The sequence below is a fragment of the Natator depressus genome, chromosome 1 (assembly GCF_965152275.1).
Source record: "Natator depressus isolate rNatDep1 chromosome 1, rNatDep2.hap1, whole genome shotgun sequence".
NCBI lineage: Eukaryota > Metazoa > Chordata > Testudines > Cheloniidae > Natator > Natator depressus.
The window spans coordinates 188189036-188211349 of record NC_134234.1 but is presented as its reverse complement, the minus strand read 5'-3'; the positions used below and the strand labels follow the sequence as shown (position 1 = coordinate 188211349).

At 39.2% G+C, this 22314-nt stretch overlaps 1 protein-coding gene across 4 annotated transcripts in view; it reads left to right on the top strand.

Moving 5' to 3' along the window:
- Positions 1 to 5521: 5521 nt before the first annotated feature.
- LOC141999275 (ephrin type-A receptor 3) overlaps positions 5522 to 22314 on the top strand; it is a 303677-nt gene continuing 286884 nt past the window's right edge. For all 4 annotated transcript variants that reach the window (XM_074972523.1, XM_074972542.1, XM_074972515.1 and 1 more), the window contains exon 1: positions 5522 to 5725. In XM_074972523.1, the coding sequence (XP_074828624.1) occupies positions 5638 to 5725 (88 nt within the window). In that variant the 5' untranslated portion in view covers positions 5522 to 5637. The remainder of the gene's footprint in view (positions 5726 to 22314) is intronic.

Here is a 22314-nt window from a genome sequence, read left to right as displayed (position 1 = left end):
AGTGAAAATAAGTGAGTGAGTGAGAGGGTGGGGAGAGCGAGTGAAAGAGGGGGAGGAATGAAGTGAAGGTCAGGGCCTCTGAGAAGGGGCGGGTCATGGGCAGGGCTTCGGAGGAGGAGCAGGGCGGGGGTGGGGAAAAGGGTGTTCAGTTTTGTGCAAGTAGAAAGTTGGCAACCCTAATTCTAATAAGCTCACCAGAGGTCACCACAACTCTGACAAGGATTTTGTGAGGAACTATCCTTCAGACTTCCCACCCAAGGGGGATTCCTTGTGGTAGCAAGTTCATCGCAGTTTCAGCTCAAAACAAGCACCCAGTCTTATGAGGCCTCAGTAGGCCCAGTCCTTCCAACTTTACCCGAAGAACTCGGGCACTCTCTGGATCAAGGTCCTGTCTATTTGCTGGATCAGGAAGGAGGGCCTGAGCCAGTTTAAAACCAGGCTAATTATCCAAAAGCCTCATCTCTGTCAGTCCCTGGCAAATCCAGTTTGAACTAGTATATATCCATGCCTCTTCAGAGGGGGGTCTTCAAAGTGATTCTAACAGAGGAAGTATATTCGCCCCCCCCCAGTAGAAAAGGTACATACAATCCCACAATAACACGTACACAATCACATTTTAATACAATGGACCCCAAAGGTATTCACCTTAATTCAGTAAGGTTTATCTTAATTCCAGAATGTTGGATCAGGATATTACAGGATATTTTCAGTCTGTCACAGCTACGTTCTGAAGGGCTCAGCACCTAGCAGTTCTCATTATGAAACTTTAGGGCCAAAATGTTGACAATTGAACATTCAACCTGCTGAATTAAAAATAAACAAAAACCTGGCTACTTACTTTGGTGCCTAAATGGAAACTGAGCTCTTTTTAAAATCTGGTCTTCATTCTGGGTACAGTGGGTTTTTTTTGTTTGTTTTGGGTTTTGTTTTTTTGTTTTTTAAAGAAAATGTGGCCCTATGTGGCTTATGTTTAATGAGCTGGTGGTGTCGGTCCAACTTCTGGTGGCGAGGGATCCACCTCACAATATATGCCCAGGAATGGCATGAATTAGCAACAGAGGTTGAAGACTGAAGCAACATGCAGGCAAAAGCATCCTGTCACGCTTAAAGATGATCCCATCAGCACAAGGATGCCAAGCATATTGGCAGGGCATCACGGAGAAGTTTGTATGGGTGCTGCTGTACCGATTAGATGCATAAATGGAGGGTTTCAGGTCTTCTAGACTGGTTAGACCTTTTGCAAAAATTGAGTTTACATTTGACTATGTGCTTTAAAAACAGTGATATTTATTTTGATTTTAAATCTCTAAGATTAGATGCAAGTTTGTGTGGTACAATTAATTAAAAGTACAAATCAAGCTCCATACACATTAAAAAAAGCCTTTTTGGAAGCAGATTGTGATTTATAGTCCCAGTGGATGAAGTGATTGATTATTTCTGTAGTTATTTCTAATAATCCTGTAATATTTTTCATCAGATAGAAAGTTGTTTTCCTATTTTGTGTGAGAGCATGAGGTCCAGAGCGCTCTGCCCTTGTGTAGTGATCCTGCTCCCCCCACCCCGCATCATCCTATTACAAGAATGTGTCATTTTCTTGTTTAGGAAAGAAAAATGTCTGAGATAAAATTTGTGTTTAGGAAGGATTTTAATCTCTAATGTATTTTAAAAAAAAGTATAATGTTGGCAGAAAACCGTAAATCACGCTTATGTCATTCTCTAGATTGATTTTATGGGAGCTAGAGAGAAGATCTTGCCATGTATACTCTGTGATTATACAGAATACCAGTACAGACTATACATTTTGATATACTGTATTAAGAACAGAAGTTTTACCTTTCCTTCTGTTTGTGAATCATATATGTTAATCATTCTTAACCTGAGATTTATTCCTCGTCAATACATGAAATCCAAAATGGGATCTGAGTGGATTGTCTCACTTGATATTGTGTTCCTGATTGCATAAGTCGTCTTCTGTAGATATGGTTACAAATCCAAAATTTGTTTTCCAAGAATAATATCTGATATTTGCTTAAAATAGTAACTCTCAATATTTGGAAAGCTGTGCCCCTTAAGCGAAATGAAACCAATTGCACTCCCTGCAATTCTATCGTCTGATGATAAAAGCCTACAGGGGTGCCAACTCTCATAATTGTATTGCCTGATATTTAGGGGTTCCCCTCCCCTTAAACACCTTACTGCTGGAATCAAGATTCTGCATGAGACTCACAGCTTTTTTGGGGGGGGGGGGAACCCTGGAAATGTGACCCCAGTGCACCATAAATACTCAGAAACTAGAAGTCAAAGAAAACTTATCCCCACATATATTATTTAAAAAAATTCTCATTTTGGGGGGACATCTTGACTCATGATTTTTGAAGGTTTGAGTTTGGCAATACCATATATCTCTTAATTTATATATCTTCCATGACCCCCCCACTCCAACCCCACTGTGGGAAACACTGATATAGATATTCATAATAATATCCTTCTGCTCCTATTTTACATGCTTTGCGCAGTGAAATAATTAACAATACTGACATTTTAAATTATAATTGGCCTTAAATTAAACACCCATGACTAAGGAAACTACTGCTTGAAAGCTATTGTTATAGGCTCTCTGCAAACTCAGGAAGACATTTCTGTATAAGTTACCCTCCATATTTTGAAGGCTCCCTTTGCAATCATAACAGCTAGAGACAGCTACTTTTGGAAAGTCTGTCAGTCTGTCTCCTGGAGCATGTGGACAATGTCGAACACTCTGGGAAATACTGGCTTAAAATGCATTATTTCCAAGCTTATTCCTGCTGGTTAGCTCATTCAGTAAAAGGTTCCCAGAAATTGATTACTAAGTGGTGGAAACACAAGTGAATGAGATGAATGTTTAGCTGAGTGAATGTGTAGGGATTGTTTGGAGGTATTCACCCAACTCAGGGTCTAGAAGGACAGAGAATCCATTCAGCTTTCAAGAACTGCCCTCCTCTTCAAAATAAAACAAAACTCAAACACAGGTTTTTGCATCCTGTGTGGCTGTTTTGTGTATTTCCATGGTGTAAACTGAAGTGTGGTTAAATTTGTGGATGATGCCAAAATTAGAGGGAGGTAGGAAAGAGGGCAGAACCAAACTGCCTTTTCTGTGTTATCTCCATGGAGCTGGTAGAGGACAGGGTATATCCCAGTCTGCTCACTGCCTGTCCTTGTGCCTCCCTGTCTCCAGCTACTCTACATGCACACTTACCTAACACATAGTGGAGTGGCAAAGGACTGTGGCAGATAAAAATGGCTTCTGTTAGGCCCATGTGTACTGTGTAAGCAAAAGGCCGAGAGTGCCCCTCCTGCAGTACTGCATCCCACTCTTCTTTGAGGATATTTCCTTCTTTCTACAGCTCTTGTGCTGTGTTGCCTAACAGCCAACATGGATTGGCACCATGTACACAACCATGGGTGCTACAGACAGCAGTGGCCAGGGAATCTTGCTGACAGCCGTGACCAGCGGAGCTCCCAGGGACGTATACCTGTGTACATCAGCAGAGGGTTGACCCTGTGTCTTAAAGTACCGGACTGGGAATTGAGACTGGCTCTGCCACCGATGTCTTGTGTGACTCTAGGCAAGTAACTTAATCTTTCTGTGCTTTAGTTCCACATCTGTAAAATGGGGATATTTCCTTTCTCTTTGTTTTATTGTCTGTTTAGATTGCAAGCTCATCCGGGAAGTGACTGTGTCTTTCTATGTACACGCAAAGCAAATGGATACACAGTCTTGGTGCAAATAATAAAAGTGCATTCAATCCCCCACTTCCCTTGGCCACAAGATGGCTACCTAGTGACAATGTGGGCTGTGTCCAAAAAGAAATCAAAAGGGTGACCTGCCAAAAGTATACAATTCCAGAGCTGGCACAAGCTCTGTAATTGCTATAGGGAGATTAAGTAACCAAGGCAGGGAGGGAAGGTGTCCACAAGAGTGTGTCAATCCAAAGAGGTGATCCACAAAATGAAACGGTTCAGAAATTGTGGCTCTGTAGTGATCTCCTCTGGCAGACACATGGAGTAGCACTGATGAGCCCTAGCAGGAGCTGCCTGTAACTCTCCTCCGGCAGATCCAGAGATGGCCTAATTTGGGGCCTATGATGAGGGAAACAGAGCAGACATTTTAAAAAAAAAGTTGATTAAAATGATATGTTGTGGGTGGAAACTTCTGATAGATCAGAAAGCCACAAAAGCCTTAGTGCCACTAAAACAAGTCGGGCTGTGGATAGGGGGACTAAGGGCTAATACACAGTAGTTTCCATAGGCTATCTCAAAGAGAACATAGTAATTGGGATATGAATTATCTTAGCCCCCAAATCACAAAATTCCTGAAGCAGAACAGGCTACAATTACCCTCTGCAGCACAGGGATTAAGAATGAGATTGACAATTTATATAATAACTCTGCCATGGAAGTATTGAGCTCTGATAGCATTACTACTTTTGCAATTGTGTTCAGCCCAGGAAAGAACAGTAATTGAATATTATCAGATTGTAAATGGATGAAATGTTGAACTGAGAGTCCTGAGCTATATGAATTATGTCATCCTTTATTGCAGAGGCCCTAGGAGCTGCTTAATGCAGCATGTGAAGGGGGTTGCTCCTGTGATTTATTAGTAGGTAGTGTGTGTTTGATTTGTATTATGCTTATTTTTACACGTGGCACCACAGAAAGATCACACTGTGTAAAGCCGTGAAGGAGCTGAACACGATGTTATGAAGGAGCTGCTTGTGTGAATGCTGGACTCTGAATGTGTAACTTTAAGGCCAAATATTTGTAACCAGATTGGTCTGGGACTTCAGGGGGAGTGGAAAGGGTCCTGAGAACTGACAGGCAGCAAGTGAATGAAGGGTAAGAGGGACTCTTTTACCTGGGAAATGTACCTGGGATCTTTGTTCTTTTAAAAAGCAGAGGCAAGTGTGACTGGGACAAGGGTTTTTCTCAGGTGTGCTTAGGGATCTAAGTAGCATTATGGTTTGGGGTGGGAGGCAGTTTTGACCCACCGTTAACAATTATTTTTGAAGGAGGGTGACTAACATCTCTGCTCCTATGAGCCTTTGTAAATTACAGGGATGATTGATTTTCTCCTGCAGATGAAGTTTGCCTTTCCGCTCATTATCCTAGGGCTTGGAGCCCAAGGCAACTTTTATTTTGCACTCTGTTTGCTCTTTCTCACTCATCCCATTTGTGAGATGTTTTCCCATCTCTTCAGAGAAGGATGTTGCAAACAGCATTAAAACAAAGCAACCTACATTGAAGCCGGTGCTGCATTTTTTCATAACTTTTGAGATTTTTTTTCTTATAGTTTTGTTCCCAGTTTTGCACCTCCCTCCTCTCCCTCCCCCCGCCCCCGCCCGGACTCTGACCGCTTGATCACTTCTTGATCTGTGTTACCTTTGTACTTTTAAGTGGAAGGTGTGCACTAGGACCCAGCGAGCTGCCTCTGAAGCAGCCTGCAGAAAGGCAGCTCAGCAGACTCCTCCTTATCTCCAGTGTCAAACTTGACATCAGCCTGCAAGCGGAGCATGGTAACTTCTCCTGCAATCAGCGCTCTCACATCAGTGGCATGCTGCATGAAGATATGCTCCTCTCCCTGCCCTCTGCACCAGCAACATGGATTGTCACATCTCCATCCTCCTCCTTCTCATCTGCTCTGCGCTCAGCTGCGTTGGGGAACTGATTCTCCATCCTACCAACGAAGGTAAGTAATCCAGGCACAGATAGAGATCCCAGCGGTGACTACACTTTCCCTTTTTCTTAACGTTGGGATCCTCTTTAAAACCGGGTCCGCACCATTTTTTTAAGGTGGTCCAGCGTGATAACTGTTTGTTGAGCGGGTGGACTGAGATTTTCTTTGATTGAACAAATGAGTGGTAAAAGAAACCCTGCAAAATCAGATGGTGGCAGCTGGAACAATTATAACCTTCAATTGCAATGCATAATGGACAGCAGTGTACACAATGCTGTGTGTTAATTTATACAAAGGGGGGGTTTGCTTTCTTCGCAGTCGTCGTCTTATAGCAAAGTTTAAAAAAGAAAACGTAGCTCTGTTCGTGTGAGCAGCTCGGTGGGGGTGGGGGGAGCATGACATGTTTGGGTGGTGACCGTGACCCATGACACAAGTAAAGGGAGTTTGGTCGTTAGATGGAAGAGAGAGCGAGCGTATCCGTGTGTTTCTGTAGTTGCCGGATTTCACAGGCGAGGTGGAAGTTGTATATTACATCTCACAAGGTGATGGGCTGCTCCGTGGTACAGGTTATAATGAGCATAAGTAGCGCTAACGGGAACCATGATAGTAATGCCCAGTGTGCTTGTCTGCATATAGTGATGTGTATGAAAAGTATATATTGTGTGCTGGATAGCCCAAAGGATAAAGGAGGGAAGGAAAGACTGGGAAAGAAAAGGAAGGAAAGAGAAGTATAGAGAATTTTGTGTTTTCTTCCCTTGAGGTTATATTTTTAAATGCCTTCCCAGCTACACAATTACCAAATTGATCTTACTGTTTGTTCACAATTAATGCATGGAATATAACTCATTTATTAAGTAGTCATTTAATTTCCTAATGTTCTCTTTGTATCTAATGTACCTAATTTCTCAGCATCTTAAAAAAAAAAAAAAAACTTACAGCACCTGTCCTTTTTCATGAATTATTTCCTTGCTGATAACTAAACCACAAACCCTGCTTATATGCATAATGATAGTAATATGATGAGTCTTGGTTTATTTCATTTCAGAAACTTTTTAATGTAATAAAAAGCAGCCAGTGGTACTGCTCCTTTTAGATAACCTACTTTTATTGCTGTAACAATTTAATTTCAGGCTTTAATTCAAAATAGTCACCTTTTTTAAAAAAAAAATCCTTAAACAAGGCATTGGCATATCGTTCTTGTTAGCTTTTGCTAAGTTAACATGAAATTGAATGTGATTAAAATACACAAATTTCAGCAAAATAATTATACCCATTGGACATTCAGTCCTGAAAGCTAATTTAAAATCTAAGTTGAAAAAGACATGGCTAGCCATTCCCCATGGATAAATAGAAGTGGTGCCACAAGACATTGGACACAGCCTCTGGGATCAGTGTGTCCAAAGCAACTTTTATCTATAAAATCCAGAGGTCAAAAGGTGATGAAGAACTTCTAACAGCGAACAATTGTACAAAACCTACACCTGCTTGATATATAGCATTTGCATACAGAAGAAAATATATTAGCTATTAAGATATCTATTTTTGGTGCCCAAGTAATGGTGATGAACTGAGTGACGCCCTAACTGCTTTTGGGGTAAGGCAATTATTGTGTAAAGTTATTTTTTTTCTGTAAAGGGGAAAAACAATTAAAAAAAGATTAAAACTTTACAAATCCAAGTAATTCTTACATCAGCTCTTTTTATTGCTGGGAAGAGTCAATTATATAATGTTATCATAAAAAGTATAGAGCAGCTGTAATATATATAGTCTGTGTAAATATTTTTTGTATGGAGAATGCTTCAGAGGTTATTTAATAGAACACACTTTCAAAGTGTTGTGCATAGCTTTCTCCAGCAACACGCTATTTTATAAATAGTGTCGCCCTTCGCAAATGATTTTGGCTAATAAAAACAAGCATGTTCGCAGGGGTTACTTTCTGTGTGTGTTTTTATTACAAAAGATTCTTCACAAAGTATGTAGTTCTGTTAGGCAGTAAGCAGAGCAGCTCCGCTTCCATGATACTTGCAGGCAGACACATAATGTAAACTAAGATAATAATTAAGGCAAAAAGAGTTTTGAGAACTGAAGTTTGCTAAAATATCACTAATTTTTCTTTTGTTGAGAATTGCTGGTTTTGAGATTTAATTTAAGAAATTAAGGAAAGTGTGGGGAAAAAAATTCCTATGCAATACGAAATGTGTACTAGGTATAGCTGTCCAAAGAAGCTTCTAATAAGACAGTGTTGTACATTATGACTCCTCCAGTTTGACTTTAGTTTTTTTTCTTTATCATTACTTTACAAATCTTGTGCAAGATACAGTATGAAATAGATGTAATGTTTTCTGCACAACCAACGGAAGCGACAACAAAATTGGACAGCCGTGCTTAATCTTCCAGATTGAGTATTATTTTTATATTCCTTCCCCAAAATGGAAACTAGGTGTTTCTTCTAAAAATAAAACTAACTTCCAACAATTTAATATTTGTGGTTACTTTGGAAGGCTTGAAATAGATTTTTGATTTGTTTACCATATATTTAGATGGATACAGTGAATTTAAGAATTTGAGTTTTTATAATTTGCTAACATGAGTCACACACACACATTTGATAATCTATTATCAACATGCATTTTAAAAATCTAAGCTCAAAAAGGTTTTGCTTTTTTTCTTGAAATAATCTTCTCCTGATCACCTTTCTTCTTTCCCACCCCTTTGCTCTAAATTTCCAGGGCCAGCACCCCAACCTCCCAAATAAAAAGGAAGTTAAGGGGAAATGTATGTTTATATGATTTTATGGTAATTATTTAGAAAAGTTTTCTTTTTCCAATTGTGAGAATGAACAAACTGTAGGAATTTTAACTGAGAATTTGGTCAAGGGGTGTGTCTGGGTATACCAGTTTCGATACGTGGATAGATAAATAGAACATATGTGAGTTGTATAAAACTTACTGTGGATTAACCAATTAATTTCTCATCGAGTCTTTTAAGAAAGGATGAAACGCAATCAAAATTGCTTTACAGTACATGTAACTGCTACTGTACATTAGGCATATTGAAGGTAGTTTGTGGGCTACAACCAGAAATATACCAGATTTATTTTATCTGGAAGAATTGTGCAGATTTTTGTGAAAGCGTTTTTAGTGCTAAGATGTTGCTTAAAATATATGGTCATTACAGCCAATACAAACACTGCAACAGCAGGAAAAATAGCAGTAGTAATAGTTATATGTAGGTCTACTTCATTTTTAGTTATTTAATCCAGTTTGGGGGTTTTTGTGCAGGAGAGATGGAACATATGATACTTGTCACCATCACCAAAAGTTTTATTTAAAAAAAACCTGTTCTTTTATGGAAACAGGTAATTTTTGTTAAACTTGTTTCTTAAGAAATCTGCCACATACTGGGCTTTTTTTTTTTTAAACCACACATTTCTTAGCTCTTAAACTATCTCAGTAGTCCGGAAAGAGGCTTTATCAATGTACAGTAGTGAAGTATGAACCATTCTTGGAGTAATAGGAAAATGTCAGAAAGAATTAACATCTGAATGAGTGGATCATTCCCCAGTTTAGGGTTGACATCTATTTTCAACACACAAGCAGAAAACCCTTAGGGTGAGAATGTGCTGTGCGCTTAAGGTGCATAGAAATCACAGACACTATTATTTCAATTGGATCTAGTTTTTTTACTTTTGGAGGATTACACTTTTTCACTTAGAGGGATGCAGTTTCTTTCAAAACAGTTTATATAGTATCCAGAAATTGAATGAGTTATACAATTCTGTAATTTAATAGCTTTTTCTGATCCTTTTCAGTAACTATGCTATTTGCCTGAGGGTACCAGCAACCTTAATTTCACTGTTTTATAACCCACAACAGTTAACACTTGACCTGGGTCATTAACAGGATTATCAGCAAATTTGTTTAAGCTTTTACTGACAACCTGAATTGCTTCAATAATATTTTGACTGTGCAGACAGGAAACTTCTTGTAACTTCTCAATCTAGCATAAAATTAATTTCTTATGAAAACGATGCTGAAAAGAGGACCAAAATTGTAAATCTGTTTGCAGTACTGAGTTACAAATAGTCTCCATTCTGGTAAACAGTAAACAACTTGTAATCAGTCCCTCTTTCCAGTGTGTATGAGGTTTCATGTTTTTCTCATTCATTACCGTAATGGAACTTTGCATAACTCAGCAATTAAATTACATAGTTTTATTGGTGTGAATATTTACTGTTTACAAAGAGTTATTAATATTAATGTGTTTGCTAGCAATGTCAGCTATTACATTTTTTAAAATGCCAGTGTTGTATGTGCAGTGGCATGTACAACTGACTTTGCACGAACATTTTTATGTTTTGTTTTAGTGACATTAGGAAATATTGAAAGTGCTGGAAACTTTTCTACAGCAGTGAAAAGGAACTGTATGGAGAAAACTCCTCCTTTTAACAAGCATTATCTTACTCTGTGTCAGCTGTTATTAGATCATGACCAGTTTTGATGTATCGTGGCATAATTCCTGAAGCACTTAAAGTTCAGCGGCTGTTAATTTTGTGAGTTTAATTGCAAAAGTGTAATTATAAAGGTAGAAATTTTAACAAAAATATATTGTCTTTTTAAAGTTGGAATTTGGAAGATTTAAACTCGTGAGGTTTAAAGGGCTATTTTTTGTACAGCTGTATCGTATTCAAAGCTGCTGTGTTTTAATCCTTAGCTATATGACCAGACAAGTAATGAGCATGCTTTAATATTCACACCATGGTGTTTGTAAAATGCAGTATTACAGGGGAGAAAAGTTCAGTGGATTCGTTATTTTGTATGCCTGTGTTTACTGAGAGGTTTTAATATTTTGAATAATTTGTTTCCTTTTCTGTTTGTCACTTTTGAATCTTTCCTGACTTAGCACATTATAATGAAAATATTGTTAAAAGGAAAAATTAAGATGCTTCTCAAAAAATTTACTTAAAATGTTTAAAAAATCAAACCATATCCAAATGTAAGGTTCTTCCCAGAATTTATTTATATACATTTTTTCTCAACAGGGCTAACCTCCTCCCAAAACTAACATAAAAGTAATAACCAAAGAGGTAAAAGATTGTGTTTTAAAATTGTCAGTATATTAAAAAAGCATACGCAGCTACAAGCTTTCGATCATCAGCTATCTGAAAATCTTAAACATGTATGACACACATCAAGTTTAGGCTGTTATTTACAGTAAAATCTTTGCAAGTTCTTGATGCTTCATGAATAACTGTAATTTATTTGCACGTACATTTGACAGGAATATTGGCATTTGTTTAAAAAATTACCAACCTTGGAATAATGCTGAATTCAGCAAATTTGCAGTCAGTATGCTTGCTTTTGATTTTGTTTTAAAATATACAACTTTTCTTCCAGGAAAGCATGTAACTACTCTTGTTCTTGTAATCCCCATTTGATGAAAGGTTTAGAAATACAGATGCAGGTGTTCGTTTTTGTTTTTAGAGATCTGGATTTTATCACCAGTGAGGGTCACTACAGAGCTGTTACCAAATGTGAGAGTACAATCTGTAGACTTTTAAACAGAGGCTGGTCTAGTTCTGTTATGTATCCGATAGGTTATTATTCATCCAGTTATAATGGTGTCCTAGGCTGCCATTTGATTTCTTTAAGAAATTCTCTGGAGGAGGGGTGACATCCCTCAAAATTCCTAAAGTTCAAAGTTGTGCTCTACAGAACCAGAATTGTGACATTTATTAGAAAATCAGACAGGCACCTAAACTACTGAATTAACCAGGCAAGGAGGAGGCGGTACGCATGTTAGGAAAAGTTCACGGGCAAGGAACAAGTATCTAATAGGTTCTTCACCTTGTGACACACAATTCCAGCTGACAGAATTTGGTTGCTCCGCTGGGCATTGATGTGGGGATTCTCCATTGGGAAAGTCAATATCAATTTTACTTTTTACCAAAGCTCTGTTAGTTATGAAAAGAAACTCGGCTGCTGGAAAGCATTTACAAGGGGGAAAGGGTAGCAATGGTAGAGAGAAAATAAAGACAAAAATATGTAGGAAAGGGTGTTCTGCTACCCACATTTCTCAACTACAATCTTGTGGGATCTTTAATAGTAAAGTCCAAAGTAAATAGCACTCAGCAAGTAGCACTCATATGTTATGATCTAATGATAGCTGGTGTTGAGTAAGGTAATGCATGTTAAAAAGAGTTTTCCCTGTTCAGTTCCTATCTATTGCTATAGAAATGTTTCCAGTATTTTCATAATTTCTTTACTTACCAGCAAAATCACGTTTAAAGTTATCAGTTTGACTGAAAATCCATTAAAGTGTTACAGCCATTTTTATTTCCAGAAACATTAAATACATTTAAAAAAATAAAAGCTACTGTTGTCAACTGCAGTTATATTTTAAATCATAAACAAAACTTTATAAACTGCTTTATAAATCTACTTTTAAGACAGATTCAAAGGGCACAATCTGATCTTGCGCTGGTATAATTCAGGAGCTGCTTCATTGAAATTTATGGGACAGGATTTTCAAAAGCACCTAAGACATATGAGCTTTCAAGGAAACTTGTGCACCTAACTCTGTTCGGTGTTCTTGAAAATCCCAGCTCAAGGAATTCTTTTACCAGTGTGAAACCAATGTGAAATCAGAACTAGGACCCAAAGATTTCAGATTGCTTGTGAAACTCAGTAATGAATGGTGTGACTAAAAGAAATAAAGAACTAGAAATAAAGATAATCCTGTCTCAAAGAAAATGTTGGGAGAGAGACAAAAGAATTAAGCCCCAGCCTGAGAGACTGTCAGCTGGAATGAATGAAACCACACCAAATAAAGTCTTAAACTTGCAGAGATGTTATTAAATGAGACAAACTGTAAGTAGAAACTTCACTGCCAGCCTCCCTTTTTTCTTGAATTACTGTATCCTGCTGTTTCAGGCAAAGTATGGAGGGAAAATCCTATTAATCTGCTGGAAAAATATTGATGAAAGAATAATAGCAGACAAAACGAACAGTAGTAGAAACTTACTAGCAATTAAGAAAACAATGGGATGAATGTTACGGAATAAGGTTCAGTCAGGGCAGTTGAATGTAATATGTTATGGGAACAGTGAAAGCATTTATTTTTTTGTCCAGCCTGTTTCCCACACCATATTTATATCCACCACTTGATGGCGAGGACAAAAAGGTTACCTAAGTCCGCATGTTAAAATATTAATAAAAAGACTGCTAGAAAGCTGGTCTCTAATGCCTCCCTGATTTTTAAGTACTTAATTGAAAAGTTTTTTTTTAATTTATTCACTTCAGGAACGAGAATGTTTTATAGCAAATGTCTAAGGAAGAGAATAACTATCTGAACTGGAAATTTTAAAACCACAAAATTTCCTTCACCGCCCAACTTTTAGGCTTCCCACAGACTTTGCCCAGTAGTAAATAACAAGGAGTGAAGTTATTTTTGTGGCGGAAGTTCTGAGCTGAAACCCAATAAATACATAACCCCTACAGCCGTCTCTCATTAGCTGCATTATTATAATTCTTAATTCAGTGCTCACGGTGTGCTCAATCCTGAATTAAGGCATAAATAAAGACAGTCTCCCGGTTCCTAAAATATTCAGGCTTTGTTTACATTAGCAAGCTTCATGGCTGTGATTCTTCAGCAATACAGCTCCACAGGTGCCAGTATATGTGGAAGCTGCAGTGTAGATGGGGTTCAGGCATTTTTACCACCCTATTTAACACTTAAATAACAGGATGGTAAAAACACGCAATCCATGTGTATGCTGTAGTTGCCACAGATGTCATCATCCATCAAGGGGCACTACTGGAGAACTTACAGCTACAAAGTTTTGGGGTAAATAAGGTCTCGGAGTGTAAGGATCCAATCCCGCAAACATTACTCGAGCCCAGTTAAAGAATAGGTGAAAGGAAGTGAGTGTTTGTCCCAGTGAGGGTGAGGGATGAAGTACCCAGGGGAAGTAAAAGGTAGAGAGGCTGTGGAATAAAGGCATTCACTCTGAGGTCAGAACTTGATCTAGGGAACCTAAACCTCCTCAGTCTCCTCTTCTTCTCCGTCACACCTCAGTTGCTCCTCTTCACCATCCCTGTCTTTGCTGCTTCCTTTTTCCCCATGATTTCTCCCATCCCTATTTATTCTTTACCTCCCTACCACTCCCTACCATGATCAGGTGAGCAAGGTAAGGCATATTCCCTTTCCTCTTCTATCTTGGGTGGGAAAATTTGATTTTTACCTCCTACCCGTTCCCTTTCACCCACACACTTCTAATCAGAAGGGAGAACCTTTGGTCCCTGGTTTCCCAGAGGAGGCCATGGCGGAGTACACTACTCAAACAGTGCACTCTATCAGCAGTACACTCAACAGTACCAGCCTAGCACTCAAGAGTGGAGAGAGGAGTGGCAGAGAGTGGGGTTTATGCACAAAGAATGTGCTCAGTTGGAGAAGGGAGGGGCTGCTCGATGAGGAAATACTGGGAGCTTATGGTGTGTGGGGGAGGCTAATGGTCGGAGGTGACAAAGCAGAAGGTTAAGGTCTATGAGAAATTGTGATGGGTCGGCGGGTGAGAATTCAACAGCCACATTAGCATTTACCTTTTCTTTGCTATAAATATTTATATTTCTCACATGTGGAAGGAGCAAGAGAATGTTAGCAAGGTTTGGGTTGGAACGGCATCAAATTAAGTCGGGGCAGTTCCATTTTTCATGTGGATAGCACAGCACACATGTTCTGCATTAATTACCTCCATAAATTCAGTGAACCTAGCAAACAATGAGAATAGCATATTGGTGACATCAGTGTATTGGAAAATAGAACTGGTTTTAACATCTTGGTTTCCTCAACATGACACTTCGGGAGCTTTCTGATGCTGTGAGCATGTTGTTCTCCCAATTCACACCAAAACATTTAACCATTTGCCCTATGGATATATTCTATACATATGGGTAACTGGGGAAGAGCTCAAGCATGTCAGTGCAAGTTGAAAGGTTTGGTTCATAAAAGTTTATCCTTCATAACAATCTGTAAGAGAAGAAGAGATTAATGAAATTACGGGAGATGCACTTGTCTGGATGGCCCTCTGAACATAGTTTAATACATAGATAGATCTTACTAATTTCTGAGCTTTTAAAGAAATGGCAAGGGTTTTTTCTTGCCTAAGCAAACTTTGAAAAGCAACTTCTTCTAAAATCTGTAATAATGCCAGTGTGATTCAACAGTCACTTGCCCTGTTAGCTGACAAACATTTGGTTATTTGGGTTCTGGTCCTTGTCTCAACAGACTCTGACATCAAAGAGTGACCGATTACCTAGAACTCCCACTGACTTAATTGGGAGTTGTACACATTCAAGACTCTTAGGATCAGGGTCTTCAGTGTGTTTGCAGTGCAGTAATAAGGAAAGTTTCCATGATCTGGGGAGCCATTCTAAGCGTGAATGCTACTCCTGATGAAATCTCTGCTTTCTATGGCATCTGCTGCCGTCAAGAGTTCTAGAGGCTGAGGCTATTGTGCTGTTTCTTGAGTTGCTGACATATTTAACAGATATGGGTAGAGTATTGTGATCTAATGCAAAGGGCCCCATCCTATGAGGTGCTATGCTGTGTGTCCTCAACCTCTGTTGAAGTCAGTAGAAGTTGAAGTCACACAGCATCTTGGAGATGCTCAGCGTCTCTAAGGATGGGGCCCTTTGTAGATCCCAGCTTTATCAGACCCACAAAGGGCCCCATTCTACAAAACTCCTATTGGTTTCATACAAGGTTTCATACAACTGATTTCCATAAGTTATCTCAAGTAGGGAGTGCAGGCTATGGCCACAGGAAGAATTTTAGGGCTTGATTGTGCAAAGTGCTGAGGCCCTTTTGGGAAGTGTTCAGCTCCTATTGAAGTCAGTTGTGTGGCATTTGTCATTTCATAATGTTTGGTCCTTATAGAAGGGTAAACTTGCCTTTTCCTAATTTCACACCTTCCCTAGTTATGTGGACCTGAGTCTGAAATCACCCTGGTTTATATCAGTGTAATTCTACTAAAGTGAGCGGAGTTACTCCTGATTTAACACGGAGTAACAGTAGAATCAGTCCCTAAGTGTTTGGAACTTGAACTTGAAATCAGGTATTAAGGGATTTGGAAACACCGAAAAAGGGGCAGGGGAGAAAATTTGAATGGCAACGTGAATACAGATATATTGTGCCCGTTTGGGTTTGGAGGCTCATGTGGGCAAGTCTACTTTTTTTTTTTTTTTTTTTTTTTTTTGTAAGTACTGCTCTTGAGGAGGGAGGAAGAATAGGTTTAATTGACAGGAAACCTTTGTGCATTAGAATGATTTTTTTTACACAAAAATAAGTTGAAGGTTTGCATTGCAGTTTGGACCTCATTAGGCTCATCCATTCTTAGTTTTTATATTCCTGGCGTAATGAAAAGAACTGGCAGCATAACAACTCTACAGGAAATAGGAGGCTAATAAAATGGAAACTTTATTAGACCCATTTGATAAACGTTATGTTCCAGCACACCAATGATGTGTTTTTATACAATTGGAGAGTAAGTTACACACAGTACTAGCAGCACTGTACTCCTCTTGTGTAAGAGTTTAAGACTGAGAAAAATCAATTTATGTTTCTGGTGGTGATCGTACATAAAAATATTTTCTAGGCAAATTGTCAAAATAAATCAGACAGGTGTGAGAAAATCCACCATGTATCTCTGCCAAAGCTGCTCTCTACTGACTGGCAAAACATCTACTATTTCAGTGTTGATGCTTTCTGAGTAGAGATGCCTACATGTACCTTTTCTTTTATCCTGGGAGAAATAGGGCATGGTCTTTCAGTGAACCACTGAGTTCAATGGGAATTTGAGGGCATTTGGCACTCTGTAGGATCATGCTCAAAATAGATTAGTTTATACATCAAACTATTTTGCATCTCATGGCTATCCTCTGAACACTCTTCCCCCCCCCCCCACTGAGATGAGGGGGAAAGTATTTTAGCATGCAGTGAGCTCTCTACGTTTTGCAGTAACAAAATTTTAGTAACTTTAATTCTTGTTTCCAAACGTTTTCAGCTTTATGGGTTTTTTTAAATACAGTAATAATATTTTGCTCTTCTACACCTTTAGTGTGAGGATTTCATAGTGTTTAGCACGCCTTTGGGGGGAGGGCACAATTGTCCTTTGTTCTGTACATGTGCAGGGGAGTTAGAAGGATGTAACTTGTCCCTAACTCAGCTGTCTAGGCGTTACATCTAGTGGGTCTCAGAGTTGGAAGCAGAACAGCCCTGTGGAACATCTCCATTGCCCGTGCAGGTGGGTGGAGAGTGAATGGGCAGGAGTGAGGAGTGGATAGAGCCTTTGGCTACCAGCTAGCACTAGTTGAGCCAACGAGGGACGAGGGAGTGAGGAAATGTGTTACTGATCTGAGCCAGCAGCAAAGTACTTCCTGTATGGAGCAATCGTTGAGTCGGGGGAAAATTGTGATTCAGTCACGGGTTCCTCCTTAGTCTGGTCCTAGGGCATTGCAGTTTATAATCTAGCTCTTTACTTGTGGGCATTTCTGTAGTGCTCATCAGTGTGCTGAGTCCCCTCGTGAAGTGCTTAACAACTGTCCCATGAGAGAGAATTACAATGAGATTCCTATTTTGGTACCTTCTCTGATCAACCCTAGGAAGAACTGACTACCTGAATCTGGCTCCACCAGGAGTTCGGGAGCATATTTGCTGAAAAGAATAAAACTGAAGGAAAAATGAAATTCTCTTGCTCCTGAAATACAAGGCCAATTGCCAGAAGTTGCAAAATATCAGTGTTGCAAGATTTGACATGTAACAAAAAGTCAATAAATGATTTAACCTAATATAGAGAACTTACCGTATAATAAAAATAGATTTCTGGAACACTAATAATTTGAAAGGTAACTTGACACATCTGAATATGGTTGGGCTGTGCTTTTTATTTGAGTTCATAGCAATAACTTTTGGATTTGGAGCATGGCTTATTTGTTATGTAATAAACATCTTTGCCAGAATGATGGAGGCCTGTACCCTCCAGTTTGTTTTCTCTCTCGGTTGCCGCTGCACTCAATTTTACGGCAAGTTGTTTTTGTTTCATTTTTTTGGACGTGGCTTTTTTTTTGCTTGTACAGTTCTGTAGTCAGCAGTTTAACCACAGATTGAAAATGGCATTTGCCAAATTTGTAATGCTCTGCACAAAATCCTATTTTGTATTGTTCAACATAAGAGGGGCATAGCAGAAAAACTGCAGTTCTCACTACAATTGTGTGTCTCCCCAAAGGCTATGGCATGGCCTTAATCTGCCAGAAGATTTCCCCCTAAGGCCCACATTTGGAATGAGAACTGTATAGCACAAAAGGCCAAATCTTAGAGGCGCCTGAGCAGGAGAGCATAAGAAATAGCAAGTTTCTACTGGGGTTTCTAGGGCACTTACACCAGTGAAGGATAGGTGGAGTGCAGCATGACCAGATGCCTGACATGTTCCATGTGCCGGAGATTGAGGAGGCAAAGGTGCCAGAGCAACACACTTGGACCGAGCAGACTTCTCCTATACCAGGGGAATTCTCAGCTGGGCATTTGCAGCATGAACTACGGCCCTTTTATGCCACTTGAGTAGCATAAAGTGGCTGTAATGTCACTACAGAATCTGGACCATTATGAATATATACTCATGTAAATGAGTAGAGAATCAGGCCCCAAGTCAGCTACTTAAAAGGATTTGGGGCAAGGGTAATTTAGAATCACATGTTGTTTCTGAATGCTGTTACTTGAACAGGGACATAGCATTGGTTAGAACTGTGTATGCCAGAATTCCTAATCTCCAAACCGCTTCCTGTCCATAACCAGAAATTCCATAGAAACCCTTTACCTTATTTTTGACCATCATGATGGTTCATCCCAGATGTCTGTACACAATGGGGCATGTCTTCACCCTGGCCACAACCCAGCTTGCCTGTTTGCAGTTGCCATTTCCACCCAGAAAACAAACTCTGGGTGCAAATCTGAGCAACTGCAACTTCAGCTCCCTCCCTTCTGCCTGTAATCTGGTAGTTTAGAGGAGCCGACCCTCAGACCTGTACACATAGTTGATTAAGTGTATAAAAATTCAGGTGCGGATTGTCCTGGCAACAGGGAGGCTACCATTCTAAAAATGTATGTAAGTATGTGAACAGACTCCACTCTGTCCCACCCCAAAACCAAATCCTGGCTAGATTCCTGCTTCAAAGTGCCTTCTTTGCTTCCCAGAGAGTTACACAGCATATTTTGGTTATGAGCATCCTCGTTTTTTGTGTTGGATAGCCACAATAAGGTTTTTTCCCTTTTGCTAGCATTTTTCTAATAACTAATATTATTCCAAATTAACCAGAGCAGACAACATTTACGTGTATGCGGTGTTTTTTTGTAACCGTGTTGGTCCCAGGATATTAGAGAGACAAGGTGGGTGAGGTAAATCTCACCAGCAGAAGTTGGTCCAATAAAAGATATTATCTCACCCACCTTGACTTTCTAACATTTACATGGTGTTGTTTTACTTTAACTTGAAAAATGTTGAGTAGTTGAAAAATCATTTATTTTAGCCAAATCAGTGATCCTTTCTTACCTCACATGACTGGGGAATGTTTAGTGACAAACAAAGCTGCTGTTATCAAATCCTTGTACTTTAGATCTTGAAAATTGACTATTGGCAGGCTCTCTCCTCCAGTTTTTATGAAACACGGGCTACCTCAGGATGATTCTCCTTGGCACAACATTTTGGTTAATTGTTTTTTCTTCAGATGGGGAATGTATTTATTTTGTATTTGGTTTACTATAGAAGTTTGAACCTCACGTCTTCCTTGAAGTGCTGCCTTTTTCAGGTGGAGAATGTGATTCTGATCCCTTCCTAGTTTTCTGCCTAACTCTTTTGTCTTCTGTGAAATTACTCCTGATTTAGCATGGTATACATGAGAACAGAAACAAGTCGATAAATTTAGAGTTTCTGTTGTCAGTCGGCCTGTATATCAAACACATCTCAAACCCGTTCATTTCACTAGTTCCTTGTACTACAATACCTACAAAAATGCAAGCAAGTTTGTATTCCATGTGTGTTATATTCCTGTTCCAAGCTCTGAGAAGAGATTCTTTCTTACAATTTAACACAGCCTGAACTGAGGTAGCTTATTATGGTTTCTCTTAAATTGGGAAGTCGACTACTCTGGAGCCCAAAGCAGCAGGCAAGGAGGCAAGGCTCTTAGGAAAGAACATGTTGTTAATAGACAGCATTGCAGGCACGTTGCCATATGGCATAAATAGCCATAGCGTACTGTACAGTGAACAAGCCCGTTATATGAAAGGACTAAAGCCATTGAATTCCCAAAGCTGGAATTGTGATTGTTGCTCATTTTGTAGATCACTGTGATATTTAAATACTGGCAAGCAGCAAGGTTATGAAGTCCCTCTCACCAGTATTTAGCATTGTTTTAAAAACAGTCATGTGTTGTGGACTAGTGCAATGCACTGAGGTATTAGTGAGCTGTTAATTTTTATCTCTGTCTTACAAGAACACTTCTGCACTCATTTCTCCTTGGTATGACACTGCCATTCTTTTATGACAATTGTATACCAGTGACACCCTCCACTCCCCAGATGGGGCATAAACATTTTGTAGAGAAAAAAACGGTTTAAAGCTGCAATACCTGGCATTGTCTCTATTCAGCTGGAGTCCACACTGCATCTCCCACAGTAACAAACCGACCAAAGAATTAAATATTGCAACGCTAGTAAGGCTGGAGGTTTGAAGGAATGAACAGCAAGTTCTGAAGGCAACATTTTAAATAAGATTCCGGCTCGATAATACCAGCTGGCATGGAAATAGAATCTGTTTCTGAGCACCCTCAGCTCTCAGTGACGTCAGTGAGAGTTGAGGAAGATGAACATTGTGCAGGCCTGGGCTCAGCAGGCTTAAATCTCAGAGCACTTAAAACTTTAATAAAATAAACTTCACAACTCTGAGGTAGATAAATAATCCAACCATTTTAGAAGTGTAGAGACACAAAGGCATGGAGAGCTTAAGTGAGTTGCCTGAGATGACACAAGGTGAATCAATGGGAGAACTGTAAAGACACCAAGAGTTATGACTCTCAGTGCCCTGTCATAACCATTAGACACTTCACCCCTCCTTCCTTCCCAAAGTTAGCAAAACAGGGAGGTTAGTAGCTTGATTTTGGACATGCCGTGCATCCACAGATCCTATTGAAATCAACATCTCTGAAAATCAGACAAGATGTTCAGTGCACTTGCAACACTTTATGCCACCACTGACTTCACTGGAGTGGTTCCTGGTTATGCTAATAGTGTTCTTGGATATAATAATTTCCCATACAGAAAAAAATACTGTCATGTAAATAGCTGCACACCTTATCTACTTTTTCTCAAACTTTATGCAGGTCACCTGATTTTTCATGTTAAAACACATAAGATTCAATTTAAATATATATTTTTTTGTTCTTAATTAAGAAGTATTTTAATTGCATATTTAAAAACCTACTGGTCTGCCCTGATACACACCAGCTGACAATCTGGCTGGATGTTGGTTTATATTACATTTAATAAGTTAGTCAGGTTGATTTTATAAATCAACATGCTGTCTTAGTATACTATGGTATATTTACCACCCATCTAATCAAATCTTTGAAGTGATTTCATTATGTGGGTCAATAGTCTCTATAATCTGACATATTACTTTATTATAATCCAGTAACTCCTTGCAAAAAGATTTAGGCCACAAACATCTAATTCACATTTTCATTTGTCTTTGTCCTTACATTTTATATTTTAGGAAAAGAATTTCCTCCGTCTAGATCTCTAGCATGATGGATCATGTTGTGACACACGATGTCTAGTTGTATCAATCATTTTCCTCTTCCATGCCTTTGTGCCATGCATTGTGCCTGTTGCAGCCTAAGAAGGTCTAGCTGAATTAATTGTTTGCCCTGTATTGAAGTATGTGGAAATGAGATTGCACGTTTTTGCTCTTCCTCTGGGCCTTAGGACAAATGAGCTGAATATCTCGTGACTTTTTTTTTCCAGTGAGCAAAATATTTATTTTTAAAAAGTAATACGTGGGGGGCAGGTGGGGTGGGAAGTGGTATATTTCTAGGTACAGATAAAGATGTTCTGGGGGGAAAATCTCTTTGAAGGCTGTTTCTAGGGGGAAAATGCTCTGTCTTCAAATTCGAATGAGGTTCTTGATAACCTAAATCTTTGAGAAACAAAATTATCTCTGTATTCCTATGCAGTGGAAACCAGACTGAGATTTTCCGACCTCCAATATGAATCCCATTAGACAACTGATGACTCCACAGAGCAAAGGGCAAGATGTTTTACCAGGACAATCCATATCCCCCAGGTTTTTTTTCTTTGACTGTTTTCCACCCGTGCGCTCTTCCTTCTTACCTCCCACCATTTAACAGAGAAAGAGAAATTGACTGTATTTATAATGAGTGGGGACAACCTGGTTAGTCAAGTGAGGGTCCATAAGGCTTTCTGATCCCTTTCCACCAGAGATGTAACGTGCAGTAGACTTCTCAGTCTCGGCCCCTCCCAGAAAGTGATGGGGG